Here is a 16,150-nt window from a genome sequence, read left to right on the forward strand (position 1 = left end):
TCTCTTTTACTCTCTCTCATTCTCTCTCAACATGTTTGAATGTTTAAGTAATGCAGCAGCATTAATTGAAATAATTAGCTTCTGTGTGTGTATAGCCTATGGGTGTACTGGGTAACCTTAGAAGTAGTACCATAATGAATATAAATTATGTTTTGTTGTTTAAGTTTAAAACCTCCAGAGTTCTTTTAATTTATTTTAAAATATTGTCATCTTTGACCTTAATAATTCAACTCAATTGTTTTAGATACTATTTTCATCTTCATGATAAAAAATTAGTGTGTCACTTTTTGTGGCAGTTACTTTCCTGTTGATTCCAATCTTTTTAAAAAGTCTTCGATTACTCTTAAGAGCACAGATAATATAGTTGTTTCATTTTTGCTGGGTATCAAATTGCAATATCTTTTTATCCTGAAAAATAAAAATAAAGAGATTGAAAAAAAAAAAGACATGTCTTCTACAGCCTTTTCATGGAACTTGTGACCAGCCAGAAGCACTTAGTGTTATCATCAGTCCTTGAGTCTTCCTGTCTATAACCAAGTTGAATTTGCCAGGGAATTTTAGGAAGGTGCCAAGGTTTAGGGTGGTATTTATGGATGCTTCTTTGGAGTGGTTGCTTCTTTAGACTATCTAGAGTAGCATTCAGTCAGAGGCATTTCCAGATCATTGGCAAGGTGATATGCTAATTTGGTCATTACACTCTTTCATATAACACACTTAATGATATATGGAAGCTCACGTCAGATTTTCTTATGTCCTCTAAATTACTTTTATCTAGGCATTCTTCTAGGTTCTGGCAATGGCAGTCCTACAAATACTACTTGCTGTTAGTTCCATCACTGAAGGGAGAATATTTTGAATTTACCAGACTCTGGACCACTTTGAGAAATGTCTGGGGTTAGTGTGAAAGGGATCAAATATAATCAACAAATATTTGTGTCCAAGAATCTGAAATAGTCAGAGATTCCTTGTTGTAATTTATTCAGCTTCTTGAGCCCTTTAATCACAATTTATGACAATAAAATGTGGCCCAAATAAATTATTTTTTTTGCAAGATGAGATGAGGTGACTGTAAGAGATATATGCTAATATAAAATCAGTAAATGAGGAGCACTTTGGAATAACAAACTATAGAATGAGTTAAATATCCTATATTTTATGAAATCTAGAGAGAGAGAATTGTTCTAGAAAAATGATCCAAATTGGCTGGGCACAGTGGCTCATGCCTGTAATCCCAGCACTTTGGGAGGCCAAGGCGGCCAGATCACCTGAGGTCAGCAGTTTGAGACCAGTCTGGCCAACATGGTGAAACCCCATCTCTGCTAAAAATATAAAGATTAGCTGGGCATGGTGGTGGGTACCTGTAATCCCAGCTACCCAGGAGGCTGACATAGGAGAATCGCTTGAACCCAGGCAGCATAGGTTGCAGTGAACCGAGATCATGCCAAGTACTTCAGCCTGGGCAGTAGAGCGAGTCTCTGCCTCAAAAAAAAAAAAAATCCAAATTTGTGTAATGGAAGATGAATTTAATATACCCGAGCTACTTTCTCAACTACAACCTAGATAGATGATGGTATTCCTAATAGTATCTTATATAAACCTGAAGGTTAAAAAATTATCGTAACATCCAGTTTAAATCTAGTAGCTTATATCTAAAGTAGAAAAACAGCCAAATCATTATTTTAATTGTACATAGCATTATATAATGTTCCTAAAGTTGATTGTTTAATAATTTCCATCTTGCAGTCATTAATAATGAAAGTATATTTGCATTTTCACAATTGTGTTGGATTTCAAAAGTTTCACATTACTGGGTCAATAGCCATATTTTTGTGGATATGTCACAAGTAAAAAGAAACTATTTTTTAATAATTATAGTGTTACAAGTGGAATAGACACAGATAGTGTTTATGTATGCGCTGTCTGTCTCCTTTGTAGATAGTAACAGTGTTAGTCCATGCTGAAATAGATACATTAGAGATTTGAATGTCCTGGCTTCAGTTTCCAAATGCTTTCTGGAGTTTGCCTCATCAGCATTGGCTCTATGGTATACAGTAAATGGTGTTTGCTTAGAGAGATGGAAACTGTTTGCTCTGTGAATTATTAGGAGCTTTGGGCTTTAACAACGTTGTTTGCGTAAGTGATTAGAAATAATTTATAGTATTTGAGTGACCTCACATTCTTGGCAATAGAGATCACTTTGGTCATACTTAAAGTAATAAGTATAATCAAATTTTTAAAGAGCTACTTGGATAATATTTTCTAATCAAACTTCTTTTTGGTTATATGCTAAATTAAAAGTTAAATGTAACATTAATCTGTTTATGCTAGAGGTATCTACTGCCAAATAGTATTCATTATGAGACAAAGTTTAGGACATTGTTTAGGAAGATAATTGTATTGCATCAGTTATTTGAAGGGCTTGCATATCTAATTGGAAATTTGTATTTATTTTAAAAAATACATTTTATATTTTAAAAATAAATAGTATCTCCCCTTTTATATGTAGGCTATCTTATATATTAAGAAAGTTATAAGGACAGCTTAGTTACTGAATAAATACTGGACTTTGGGGAATTCTGTTATCTTGGAAGCAAAATATTTTTAATACCACACTAGTTTTTCAGCTTAAGAATAAAGCTGGGAAAAGTTGCCTTCAGCTATTAGTTTTCCTGAATCCAAACAGACGGGTGGGGCAGGATCAAAAATACTTATTTGATCAAAGTTATTGGCTCGGAAGGTATTCTTACCTATGTAAGAAAGATGAAAGGTGTTGTTTTATTGCATGTTAGTAACAGTGTAATTTTGAACTAATTGGTGTTGGACTGCCAATCACCTAAGGGGAATGCAAACAGATACTCTTACAATTTCCTTTGAGGTAGTGAAATCTTATGTTGGGGCTAGAAGAAAAACAGAATAATACCATTAAATTGACCTTAAATGAGCTGCTTTGTGGTTTTCTTGGAGAATCCCTTTTTATTTTTCATGACTTGTCTAAACAGGTTTTGTCTACCAATTTGACTTATTGACTAGACAATGCTGACATTGAACATTTTAGATTCATTTGGAAATAAAGTAATGATAATGCAGTTCCTCAGGATATTTTAAATTTTGGTGCAACTTACATCCACATAATACCTCAGTGTTTGTTTGCAGTATGTCATAGTTTTTTATGATAGTCATTGTTTTCTTCTGGTCATTTATAATGAAATATTCTACTCAAAAAAGCTTACATTTCTCCCTTAGGTATTGCTCTATTACCTTATGATAAAGGTTGGTTTTGTCCTTGAATAATGTGTCATCCCAGATGAATCTAGTCATTTAATAAAAGTATAATTTATTTGAGGACAACAAGAATGCAGTTTTGATTTTTATATGCAAGTCAGTCAATAAATATTACCCTATTGTGTGCCTAGTGTTGTATCACCTGCAGACAGAAGCATAGCATTTCAGAAATGCCATTTTAGTTATTTTCCTTTGAAAAATCATACATTGAGTGGTCTAGACGTTTGTATTGAGCTCTGTAAACATACCCACAAAGTAGGCAGTTATGTCTTTTCACTTAATTTCAAATTGGCAGCAGGAATACTGTCTATTCTGATATCCATTCTCTTTCGAAATTTTGAATACTTATGAGATTTTTTTTTCTAGCCTTCAACTGGTTACCAGAATGATACATCTTTGCATGAATGGGGAATGAATGTAGTTTGGAATTATATTTCTATTTAATGAGATATAGAAGTTAAATGAGCATTAATTACATATACACAATTTAAATTTTAAAGAATGGAGATAAAAGTAAAATTATTTATTACTAAAACTATTATACAGTTTAAACTTTGATTCAGAGCCCCCTGAAAATCTTACAGAACTATGCTGTCTTTCTGTAAATCACATTATATGGAAATGCCCATTCATTCTGTAACTTAATTGCTTCCCCCTTGCTTTGGCTGCCAGAAACTCAAAACTAATTTTGTAATCGAAGTTTAGTAGCTTTTGTCACATTACCTGGATATTTCTGTACTAGCTTTATCCCTCCTGTCATAAATATATCCATCATATATTAACAAGTAAAACGATTAAACTCATGAGCTCTGAAAATATCGTATAACATTTCAGTTGGATTTGAGACCTCAGGTTCTTCAAAAGAGAGGGTACTCGATTGCTGTCTCTTCAGTGATGGGCAGAAGTGAGCAAAGAAATACAAAAGGAATGGGATTTACTTCTCCTAGAAACCTGGGATAGGACTGGAGTTTTGTGATTCCCTGAAGAGGCTTAGAAAAAGAGGACTTTGAATTCCCTTAGTGAGATTGCATTTGCCCTTGTGTTGCAAAGGTTTGTCTGAACTTGCTGGCCTTGCGTTGTTGGGCCGAATTCTATTTCCAGTCTTTCCCTTTGAGAAAGGACCACACTTTGCACCTAGACAGACCCAGTGAGGTTTCCTCCTTCTAAGTTAGTTTCTCTGGCCAGTTGATCCCTAGTCCCTAGGAACAGGAATTGCTGGTTTGTCATTGTTTGGGGGAGTGTCTGATATGATTAGAGATGAAGGGACCAACAGAGGTGGATAGAGAAAAAGTACCAGTTGTTTAAGCTTGAGTGAGGAAGACCAAGATAAGTGTCTAGAACATGTGGTTTCCATTTAATGGGAGAGACATACCTAATCCTCAAAAGTCATAAGAACGTCCAAGGAAATGTCATTAGAACAGAAAAAAGACTGATGCCGAGAACTTGAAAAAAATTAAAAGCTTAATAGATAAACAAAAAAGGAGGGCCGGGCGCGGTGGCTCAAGCCTGTAATCCCAGCACTTTGGGAGGCTGAGGCGGGTGGATCACGAGGTCAAGAGATCGAGACCATCCTGGTCAACATGGTGAAACCCCGTCTCTACTAAAAATACAAAAAATTAGCTGGGCATGGTGGCGTGTGCCTGTAATCCCAGCTGCTGGGGAGGCTGAGGCAGGAGAATTGCTTGAACCCAGGAGGCGGAGGTTGCGGTGAGCCGAGATCACGCCATTGCACTCCAGTGTGGGTAACAAGAGCGAAACTCCGTCTAAAAAACAAAACAAAACAAAACAAAAAAACAAAAAAGGAAATAGTCCTTGTGATAGTCAAAATAATGGTTTTCTAACGTCCAAGTCCTAATTTCCAGAATTTGTGAATATGTTACCTTACATGGCAGAAGGGACTTTGCATGTGGGATGAAGTTAAGGATCTTGAGATTATCCTGGATTATGTAGCGGGCCCCGTGTAATCACAAGTGTTGGTATAAGTGAAGACAGACGGTCAGAGAAAGGAGACATTAGTAATGGAAGAAGAGGTTGGAGTGATTCAAGGAAGGGACCATGACTCAAAGAATGCAGGTGGCCCCAGGGGCTGGAAAAGACAAGGAATGGTTTCTCCCCTAGAGTCTCCAGAAGGATTACAGTCCTGCTAGCACCTTGATTTTAGGACTTCTCACTTCCAGAGCTGTAAGACAACAAATTTATGTTGTCTTGAGCCAGAACTTTATGGTAATTTGTTGCAGCAGCAACAGGAAACTAATGTAGTCCTTTGAAGATTGAATTAATCATCTGGCAGAATCAAGAGGAAGAACTATTTTGTATCACACACCAAAAGTACAAAGAGAAGGAAACTGTTAATGAAACGGTAGATGTGGGCGGCAGCGCTAAGATACTGAATGTAAATAATTGGCATCTAGAAGGATAGAAAGAACAAGTAGAAAAAATAGGTAAATAGAAAATAGAAGAAAATATCAATGAGCTGAAGAAAGACTTGAGTTCAGGTTAAAAGGCCACAGAGTCCTAGGCAAGGTTATTCAATAGAAAATAAAAAGAACTGGATTTAATATGTAAGATTCCTGAATTCCAAGAATGATGGAAAAAGAAAAAGCCCTGACATACTTTCACATAGATTCCAGACAAAGAAGACAGAGATGAACAACAAGTTTCCCATTTGCAACCTGCTACTGGTTGCTGAATAGTACCTATAGTGGTAAGGGAGGAATAAAGACTGCAGTTAAAAACTCAGCTGAGTGTGGTGGTGTGCACCCGCAGTCCCAGCTACTCGGGAGGTGGGAGTATAAGCTTGAGCCCAGGAGTTTGAGTCTAACCTGGGCACTAAAATAAAGTAAGACCCTGTCTCTTAAAAAAAGAAAAGAAAAGAAAAAAGTTCATATATTCCCAAAGATGTCATTCTTTTGTTCATTTTTCACTTGTATATTATCTAATTTGTGCCAAGCACTATTCTAACTTCCATATTGAAGGAAAAATTTGGCAATAGTCTTGAACTAAATATTTTTAAAACAATCTCAGCAAGATCCAGGAGTTGAGGGCATGGGTGGGAAGCAGTGAGAGAATCATTAAAGCGTGGTGAGAACTTCACCTTGGTGTGGGGTAAGTTACTCAAAAAAGTATCCCTGTGGAGGCTAGTATTGTGTGATGCTGATATTATAATGAAAAGCATGTCTGAGTATTAAAAATGGGAAAGTAACCATTGAACTACCAAATTAACATGGAGGAGAAAGGATAGAAGTTTCACTAGCTGGGAAAGAAGAAAACAAAGAAATGAAGAGCAAATTAAAATAAGCAGAAATTACAAAGTTACATAAAAAAGAGAAAGAGCACCAGTCTTCCTGTTTAAGTCAGCTTGTGGATGGCAGTACTTTTAGTCCCTTGATGTCATTGTTGACCTGCTGGAAAATCTCACTTCATATGAATGATCTTTTTAATGTATTGTTGAATTTGGTTTGCTAGTATTTTGTTGATAATTTTTGCATCAATATTCATCAGAGATGTTGGCCTGTAGTTTTCTTTCTTTGATGTCTTGGTATCAGGGCAATACTGGCCCCATAAAATGAGTTAGGAAGTATTTTCTCTTCCTCTGTTTTTCAGAATAGTTTGAATAGGATTGGTATTAGTTCTGTTTTAAATATTTGGTAGACTTCAGCAGTGAAGCCATCAAGTCCTGGGCTTTTCTTTATTGGGAGACTTTTTATTACAGCTTTGATCTTGTTACTTATTATTGGTCTGTTTAGGTTTTGGATTTCTTCCTGGTTCAATCTTGGTAGGTTGTATGTGTCTAGGAATTTGTCCATTTTTTTCTAGACTTTCCAATGTATTGGCATGTAATTACTCATAGTAACTACTAATGATCCTTTGAATTTCTGTGATATCAGTTGTACTGTCTCCTCTTTCATCTCTAATTTTATTTGGATCTTACCTTTTCTTGGTCTGGCTAAAGTTTTGTGAACTTTTCAAAACAACTTTTTGTTTCACTGATCTTTTGTATTCTTCATTTCAATTTTATTTCTGCTTTGATCTGTATTATTTCTTTCACTAATTTTGGGTTTGGTTTCCTCTTGCTTTTCTAAGATGCATCATTAGATTATTTGAAGTTTTTTCTCTTTTTCATGTAGGCACCTATAGCTGTAAACTTCCCTCTTAGTACTGCTTGTGCTGTATTTCTTAGGTTTTGGTATGTTGTGCTTCCATTATAATTTGTTTTAAGAAAGTTTTCAATTTCCCCCTTAGTTTCTTCATTGACCCACTGGTCATTCAGGAGCAGTTTGTTTAATTTCCATGTGCTTGTATGGTTTTCAAAATTCCTCTTGTTGATTTTTAGTTTTGTTTCATTATGGTCAGAGAAGATGCTTGACATTATTTCAATTTTTTGAATGTTTTAAGACTTGTGTTGTGACCTAACATATGGTCTGTCCTTGAGAATGATCCGTGTGCTGAGGAGAATATTTATTCTGATATCCATTAGATGAAATGTTCTGTAAATATATAGCAGGTCCATTTGTTCTACAGTGCAGATTAAGTCTGATGTTTCTCTTTGATTTTCTGTTACTGGAAGATCTATCCAGTGCTGGGGTGCTGAAGTCTTCAGCTATTCTTATATTGAGGTCTATCTTTCTCTTTAGCTCTAATAATATTTGCTTAATATATCTGGATGTTCCAGTGGGCACATACATATATACAATTGTTATACCCTTTTGCAGAATTGGCTCCTTTATCATCATATAATGACTTTCTGTGTCTCTTCTTAAATTTGTTGTCTTGAAATCTATTTTGTCTGGTACAAGTATAGCTATTCCTGCATTTTTCTTGTTTCTGTTAGCATGGAATATCTTTTTCTGTACCTTTATTTTCAATCTATATGTATCTGTATAGGTAAAGTGTATTTCTTGTTGGTAACATATAATTGGGTTTTGCTTTTTTATCCATTCAATCACTATGTCTTTTGATTGGAGAGTTTAGTCCATTTACATTTAGTGTTATGATTGATAGTAAGGACTTCCTCCTGCCATTTTGTTATTTGTTTTCTGGTTGTTTTGTATAGCCTTCTCTTTCTTCTTTTGTTTTTGTCTTCCTTTTACTGAAAGTGATTTTCTCTGGTAGTAGGATTTAATTTCTTGCTTTTTATTTTTAAAGTATCCATTGTATGTTTTTCAATTTGATATCATGAGGCATGCAAATAATATCCTATAACCCATATTTTAAACTGAGGACAATTTAACACATTGTGTAAACAAACAAGCAAAAAGAAAACTAATACAAACTCTACACTTTAACTTCATCCCCACACTTTTAATCTGCACCGTAGAAACTTTCTGTTGTTTCTCTTTGTCTTACTCTACTGTCTCTGTCTTGAAAAGTTATTGTAGTTATTATTTTTGATTGGTTCATCACTTAGTATTTCTACTTATTATAAGAGGAGTTTACACATCATAACTACAGTGTTACGATATTTTGTGTTTTTCTGTGTTTCCTTACTATTACCAGTGAGTTTTATATCTTCAGGTGATTTCTTATGGCTCATTAACATTCTTTTCTTTCAGATTGAAGAACTCCCTTTAGCATTTCTTGTTGGACAGGTCTGATGTTGATGAAATGCCTCAGCTTTTGTTTGTCTGGGAAAGTCTTTCTGTTTCATACCTGAAGGATATTTTCACCAGATATACTATTCTAGGGTGTAAGTTTTTTTCCTTCAGCACTTTATACATGTCGTGCTACTCTCTCCTGGCCTGCAAGGTTTCTACTAAAAAATCTGCTTCCAGGTATACTGGAGCTCCATTGTATGTTATTTGTTTCTTTTCTCTTATGGCTTTTGGGATCCTTTCTTTGTCCTTGACCTTTGGGACTTTGATTGTTTGAGGTAGTCGTCTTTGAGTTAAATCTACTTGGTATTCTATAACCTTCTTGTTCTTAAATTTCAGTATAAAGATACTGAAATTCTTTCTTTCTTTAGGTTTGGGAAGTTCTCTGATATTCTCCCCTTGAATAAACTTTTTAACCGGTCTCTCTTTAACTCTTTTTTTGCCACCAATAACTCTTAGATTTGCCCCTTTTAGGCTATTTTCTAGACATTGTAGGCATGCTTCATTCTTTTTTATTTTTTTTTCCTCTACTATGTATTTTCAAATTTGCCTTCAAGCTCACCAATTCTTCCTTCTGCTTGACCAGTTCTGCTATTAAGAGATTCTGATGCATTCTTCTGTTTGTCAGTTGCATTTTTCAAACTCTAGAATTTCTGCTGAATTCTTTTTAATTATATCAATCTCTTTGTTAAATTTATCTGATAAAATTCTGAATTCCTTCTCTGTATTATCTTGAATTTCTTTGAGTTTCCTCAAAACAACCATTTTGAATTCTGTCTGAAAGGTTATATATCTCTATTTCTCCAGGATTGGTCCCTGGTGCCTCATTTAGTTTGTTTGGTGAGTTCTTGTTTTCCTGGATGGTCTTGACACTTGTGGATGTTCATCAGTGTCTGGGCATTGAAGAGTTATATATCTGTTGTAGTCTTCACAGTCTGGGCTTGTATGTGCCTGTCTTTCTTGGGAAGGCTTTCCGGATATTCAAAGGAACATGGGCCCGTGGCCCAATAATGCTGTGGTTCTTGCAGACTCATAGTGGTAATGCCTCAGTGGCTTTAGATAAGATCCGGAAGAATTCTCTGTATTACCAATAAGAGATTCTTGTTCTTTGTTACTTGTTGTTGTTTTTCTTGTTACTTTCTCCCAAATAAATGGCATCTCTCTGTGCTGAGCTTCCTAGAGCTGGGGTTGGGGTGATGTAAGCACCCCAGTGGCCACCACCACTGGGACTATGCTGGGTGAGACCTGAAGCCAGCACAGCACTGGGTTCCGCTCAAAGCCCACTGTAAACACTGCTTGGCTGCTGCCTGTGTTCTCTCAAGGCCCTAGGGCTCTATGATCAGTAGGGGGGAAGCCAGCCAGGTTGTATCCTTCCCTTCAGTGTGAAAAGTTCCCTGAGACCCAGGGTGGGTCCACAGATGCTGTCTGGGGAGCAGAGTTTGGAGTCAAAAACTTTAGAAATCTAGCTGGTGTTCTGTTTTACTGCAGCTAAACTGGCCCTCAAACCACAAGACAAAGTCCTTCCTACTCTTTCCTCCTCCTTCCACAGGCTGAGAAGACTCTCCCACAGGCTACCACCACCAGCAGCCCATGGGGAGTTCTGCCAGGCCACTGCCAATGGTCACTTAAAGCACAGAGGCTCTGCAGTCAGCTTGTGGTGAATGCTGCCAGGGCAGCGGGCTTCCCTCTGTCCCAGGCAGGTCTATAAATGCTGTTCAATAGCCTAGGCCTGGTTTCAGGGGCCCCAAGAGCTCACCTGATACTCTGTCTCACTGGGGCCAAGCTAGTACCTAAGCTGGAAGACAAAGTACCCTTTACTTTTCCCTCTGCTTTTCTCAAGCAGAAGGAGTCTTTCACTGTAGCCACCGTAGCTGGGAATGTGCTGCCTCAGACCTGAAGCCAGCATGTCTCAGTCTCCCCAAGGCCCATTGCATACTAACTGGGTATCACTCCTGGATCTTTGGGACCCAGGGGCTCTTCAGTAGGTGATAGATCCTGCTGGAACTGAGTCCCTCCCTTCAAGGTAGCAGGTTCCCTTCTGGCCCAGACATATCCAGAAATATCATCTAGAAGCTAGGGCCTAGAATAGGGCCCTGATGACTATGCCCAGCACCCTATTGTACTGTGGCTGAGTTGGTATCCAAAATGCAAGACAGAGTCCTCTTTACTCTTCACTTTCCTCTCTTCAAGCAGAAGGAAGAAGTCACTTTCCTTGCTGTGAGCTGTGCTGCCTGGGGTTGGAGGAGGGGTGGTGCAAGCACTCCCTTAGCCACTCTGCCTGGTCATGGGCTGCCCTAGTCCACTGGCTCTAAGCCCAGCCCAGCACCAAGGCTATCTAGGAATTGCAGTTCTTGTGTCGTAGACTACTTTTCAAGTTTACTTAGGGTCCCAGAGCACTGTAGCCCACGATGGTGAGGCTTGCTGAGAAACTCAAGTTTTGACCACTGGGATGGGCAATTCCTTTCTGGCTAGGGCTGGTCCACATGCTCCCCCTGTGGGCATGCACTGGCTACGCCCAGCATAGCTTTGCTGTCTGCTGTGACTGGGCAGCACTGAGTGCAATGCCAAGTCTCCCATTTGCTGTGCGCTCCCTACTCCAAGTATACAGTTTTTCTCCACACCACACGGCCACTGCTGGAATGGAGGAGGGGTTGGCTTCGGCAATTCAAGGCTGTCTTTCCTACCCTCTTCAGTGCCTCTATCAGCAATATGTAGTAAAACCAGGTACCGTAAATGCTCACCTGATTTTTAGTTCTTATGACAGTGCTTTTTTGTGTGTAGTTAAAATTTCATGCTCCTGCAGCAGGGACAGTCAGTAGAGGCTTCTGTTTAGTCATCTTGCTCCACCCTCCTACGGCTTCAGTGTTAAATGTGAGCAGACAACTAAGGCTCACCAAACATCCAAGGAAAGCCTCCTATATGCATCAAACAAGAGTGCTTGGAGGAGATAAAATATGCATGCGAGAAGAATGTCTCAAAATAAATCCGTCAGTATGCAGGCGGAGATAGAGATTACATTCACGAGAAAGACCAGGTTTCATAAAAATTGGGTATTCAGTGAGCAGAAAAGCATTCCTGAAATTTAGAAATAACAAAGCAAAAAGATTGGAAGGTGAAGAACTTTTCCAGAAGATAGGTCAAAATGATAAAAATAGGTAAAATAGGAGAGAAGAATTAAAACTATTAGAGAACCAGCTCAGGAGATCCAATGTTCAACTTACAGGAGTTCCAAATAGAGGAGAGAAAATGTGGTGGAGGAAGTGATAAAATCAAGAAAATTTCACAGATCTGAAGGACATGAATTTGGAGATTGAAAAGGGTCATCTGGTGCCCAACACAATACATGAAAATGCTCTCAGCAAGAGCACAGGGGACAAAGATCCTACATAGTTTGAAAGGGAAATGAAAAGCAGTTCACATTCAAAAAGAATGAAGCAATGCCTTCAGAATTCTGAAAAAGAATTAGTTTTGACCTTAATTTTTATACTGAAACTATAATGTAAGAGCAAAGGTAAAGTATTCAGACTTGCATAGTCTTTAAAAATTTACCTCACAATCAGCTTTTCTGAGCAAACCACTGGAGGATATGCACCATCTAAACAAGGGAGCAAATAAGAAAAGATATGGGCTGTGTAGGAAATAAGAGATGCCCCACAGGAGGGGCAGGCAGGCAGTCCCAGGGTGAAAGGGGGCCAGAGGCACAGAGGGCAGTCCATCTAGGGTGGGCAGGTCTAAAGACACCAGGAGAAATTTCTTCAAGAAAATGAAGTTGATAGTATAACCCAGGAATATAAAAACCAAGGGAAAATGATGTTTGGCAGGATGTTTTGGGTTTGAATTTGTGTTAAGTATGTAGTGGAAAACTAAGTAAAAGAAATTATTGCTAATTCTCGGGCTGGGAAGAATGTTAAGGAAGGAAGGACAGCTGGTCATAGTTCACTTTGTGGATGAGCATTTTGGTTGTTATAATAACGTAGACATTGAATATCAATCTAGCTAAAATGATCGTCATGGCCAAATTGAGAGAAAGGGAGGAGTGAAGAGGTGTGTGGCTCAGACACTTGCCTCCTCACTTGCCACAGTGGGAATGCTCTACGCAGGACATCCATAAGTTGCAGTAAGAAGACAAATGCCAGAAGAACCAGCTGGACAGCGACTTTTGAGAAAGTGGATTCAGGAGGGAGAAGACATGTGACAACAAACCCGTGCATGTGTTTGATACTTTGAACTAATGTGCATGTTTCATTTTATAAAGACAGAGTCTTTAAAAAATTACTTAAAATATAGAAAGTATAAAATGAAGTTTGTCAGCTATTAAACTAAATTGTACTGAATGCAAGCTCTGTGTTTTGCTAAGTGTAAACGGACTGAATTTGACTGTGAAAGAACAGGTTATCATATTGGATTATTCAACCTGTATTTATCATTTTTGCTAGAAGCATCTATTGCCCTTTCTTTTAGTAGAGAAAGGGCATCTGATTTGGATTTGTGGATTTCCCTGGCTAGATGAGATTGGTGGAACTGCTCATCAAAGTTCTTGGCTCTCCAAGAAACCAACATGTGACTCTAAGCTATGCCATTAGGACGCCTGCTTCCTAGACTTTTATTCCTAATCATAGTGACATACAGACAGAGAGTACTCGGACTGAGTCATCCCAGCTGTTACAATATGAGGAGACTATCCATCTGCTCTGCCACCTGGAACTCTCAGCTGCCCATTTCCTCTACTTTCTTTACTGGAAAATTTTCCTACTGGATCTATCTTCTGAATTCCCTTTCTGTTTTAACTAGTGAGTCTATTTCAGTTGCGTATAGCCAATGAACTCTAACTGATATAGGTTAAACCTCAAGTAAGATTCAGCTGGGTAAGAGAAAAAGAAAGATTAAAATTAAAGGTGTGTGTATAAATGTATGCAAGTAAGCAAGCAAGATAGGTAAAAACAAAAGAAAGTAGAACTTAAAGTCCACAAAACAGAATTTAAGTTGAAAAGCATTAAAAACAAACAGGGTCATTATGAAATGATAAAATATATGATTCATAAGGAAGATGTAACAGTCTAGGATGGGAAAAAAAAGAAAACAACCCCTAGCAAACAGAATCCCCCAGTCTCAGCAGTCAAATACAAATGCTTATTGGGAAAAAAAAAAAAAAAAAAAGACACTCTTAAAAACTGAGAGAACTTAAAGTCCAGTTGTAGTGGGGATTTTAATTTCTCTGTTTTGGAATTTAACAGATAAAATAGAAAGAATGCAAAGATCTGCCATTAGAGAAACAAGCAGGAAATATGAATAGGGAAATTTTAGGTGATAAACATACAGAAATATGTTCAACCACATTTAGGGAAATGCATATTAAAGTAACAATAAGAAAACATTTTTCAACCATTATATTGCTAGCATTCAAGAGTTATATCATCCAGTGCTCAAGAAGATATTGGAAAATAGATACTTTCAAAGCTATTGATAGAAATGTAAATTACTACAATAGTCTATACAGTGTTTTGGGGAAGTAACCTGTAAATGTTCATGCCCTTTGACTCAGCAATCTAAGTTTTGGGAATCTGTCTTACAGAAATAATTATAACCAAAATGTGTTGGACATGCATACAAGAATGTTTATTTCAACACTGTTTATAGTGGCAACAAAGTTGAAAACTTGAATATTTGTAAAGGGAATAATTCTGCATAAAGATGTAGAACGTCTGTACTATGGAATGCTATTCAGCTATCACCTTGGACATGCAATTGACTAGGAAAGCAAATAGCAAAGTAATATGTCTGATTGACCCCATTCATATAAAATATGTAATAAAAACCATGTATATGATAGATAATGTATGTATGAATGTGCTTCTGAATGTGAAGGAAGGTATGGGAGCATCAGCCAAGCTGTTCATAATTGTTATTTTAAGAAGGTGAGATGGAGAAAAGGAGATCTTGATTTTTTTCACTTTTTATAGTAAGCCCAATATGTTTTTGTAATTAAGAAAAGATTATTAATAGATCAAATTAGAACTTTACCACGTTAAGAAATTTTCTTGGAAACGTGGTGTTTACTTTTAATATTTTTATTTCAATAGCTTTTGGGGTGCCAGTGGTTTTGGGTGACATAGATGTGTAGTGGTTTATAGTGGTGTAGTCTGAGATTTTAATGCACCCCTCACTGGAGTAGCATACATTGTACCCAATATGTAGTTTTTTTATCCCGTGCCCCCACCCAACCCTCGCCCTTCTGAGTCTCCACAGTCCATTGTATCACTCTGTAGAAACGTGTAGTGTTTAATCAGCAAGAACTTGGAAGTTTTAATTGGTAAATATATGGATGTGCTTTCCTCTGAATCACAGCAGCATTTGTTTTTATTTTCAATTAGCAGGATTTGACGTGTTATTTTATATTTTAATTAAAGGGCTACCTGTTCTATAGTGTTAGGGGTTCTGTTATACTTCTAAATATTTTTGCTTTGAGTAGGGCTGTCTTCCTCGGTGGAATACAACGTAATGGAGTTGGAACAAGAACTTGAAAATGTGAAGACTCTTAAGACAAAATTAGGTATTGTACTTTTTTTTTTTGTTGACTTATATATTGGTCTTGGTTTCTTATTAAAGACTTTACTGTAGTCGGAAACATTAGAAAATTTATGAAATCTTTGTGTTAAAACTTTCAACCTCTCCCGAATCATTAATAAAGACTATCTTTTAGTTTGGGGAGAGGATAAGTTTATATTTACTGACTTTTTTGTTTTATGTATATACAAAATGACTTTTCAAAGGTTGATGTTCAAAGATGTTACTCCATTACCTTCTCACTTACATTATTTCTGATAAGTCATCTGTCATACTTATCTTTTAATGTGTCTTTTTTCTCTATCTGCTTTTAAGATGTCTTTATTATTGATTTTGAACAATTTGATTGTGATATGCCTTAAAGTAGTTTTCTTCATGTTTATTAGAGCTAGGAGTTTATAGTTTTCAACTAATTTGGAAATATTTTGACAATTACTTCTCCAAATATTTTTTCTTTCCCTTTCATGCTTCCCTTTTCAGGGACTCCAATTACAAGTATTTTAGGCTATAGCTCAAGGATGTTGCTATATTTTTTAGGTTTTGTTTGTTTGTTTTTGCTGTGTTTCATTTTGGTTAGTTTCTATAGCTGTGTCTTCACTTTCACCAATCTTTTCTTCTGCATGTCAAATCTGCCTTTAATCTCATCTAGTGGTTTTTGCCTTTTAGTTTTTCTACAACTGCAGTTTTCATCTCTAGAGGGTCCTTTTGGGCCT

The 16,150-nt window shown here is 37.0% G+C and overlaps 1 protein-coding gene across 7 annotated transcripts in view; it reads left to right on the forward strand.

The window, feature by feature from the left end:
• The window catches only part of LMBR1 (limb development membrane protein 1), a 201,578-nt gene that overhangs the window by 137,764 nt on the left and 47,664 nt on the right, over positions 1-16,150 (forward strand). For all 7 annotated transcript variants that reach the window (XM_032244888.1, XM_032244893.1, XM_032244891.1 and 4 more), the window contains one exon: positions 15,343-15,423. In XM_032244888.1, the coding sequence (XP_032100779.1) occupies positions 15,343-15,423 (81 nt within the window). The remainder of the gene's footprint in view (positions 1-15,342; positions 15,424-16,150) is intronic.

Source organism: Sapajus apella, unplaced genomic scaffold (assembly GCF_009761245.1).
Source record: "Sapajus apella isolate SASKATOON/1434 unplaced genomic scaffold, GSC_monkey_1.0 scaffold56, whole genome shotgun sequence".
Classification (NCBI taxonomy): Eukaryota; Metazoa; Chordata; class Mammalia; order Primates; family Cebidae; genus Sapajus; species Sapajus apella.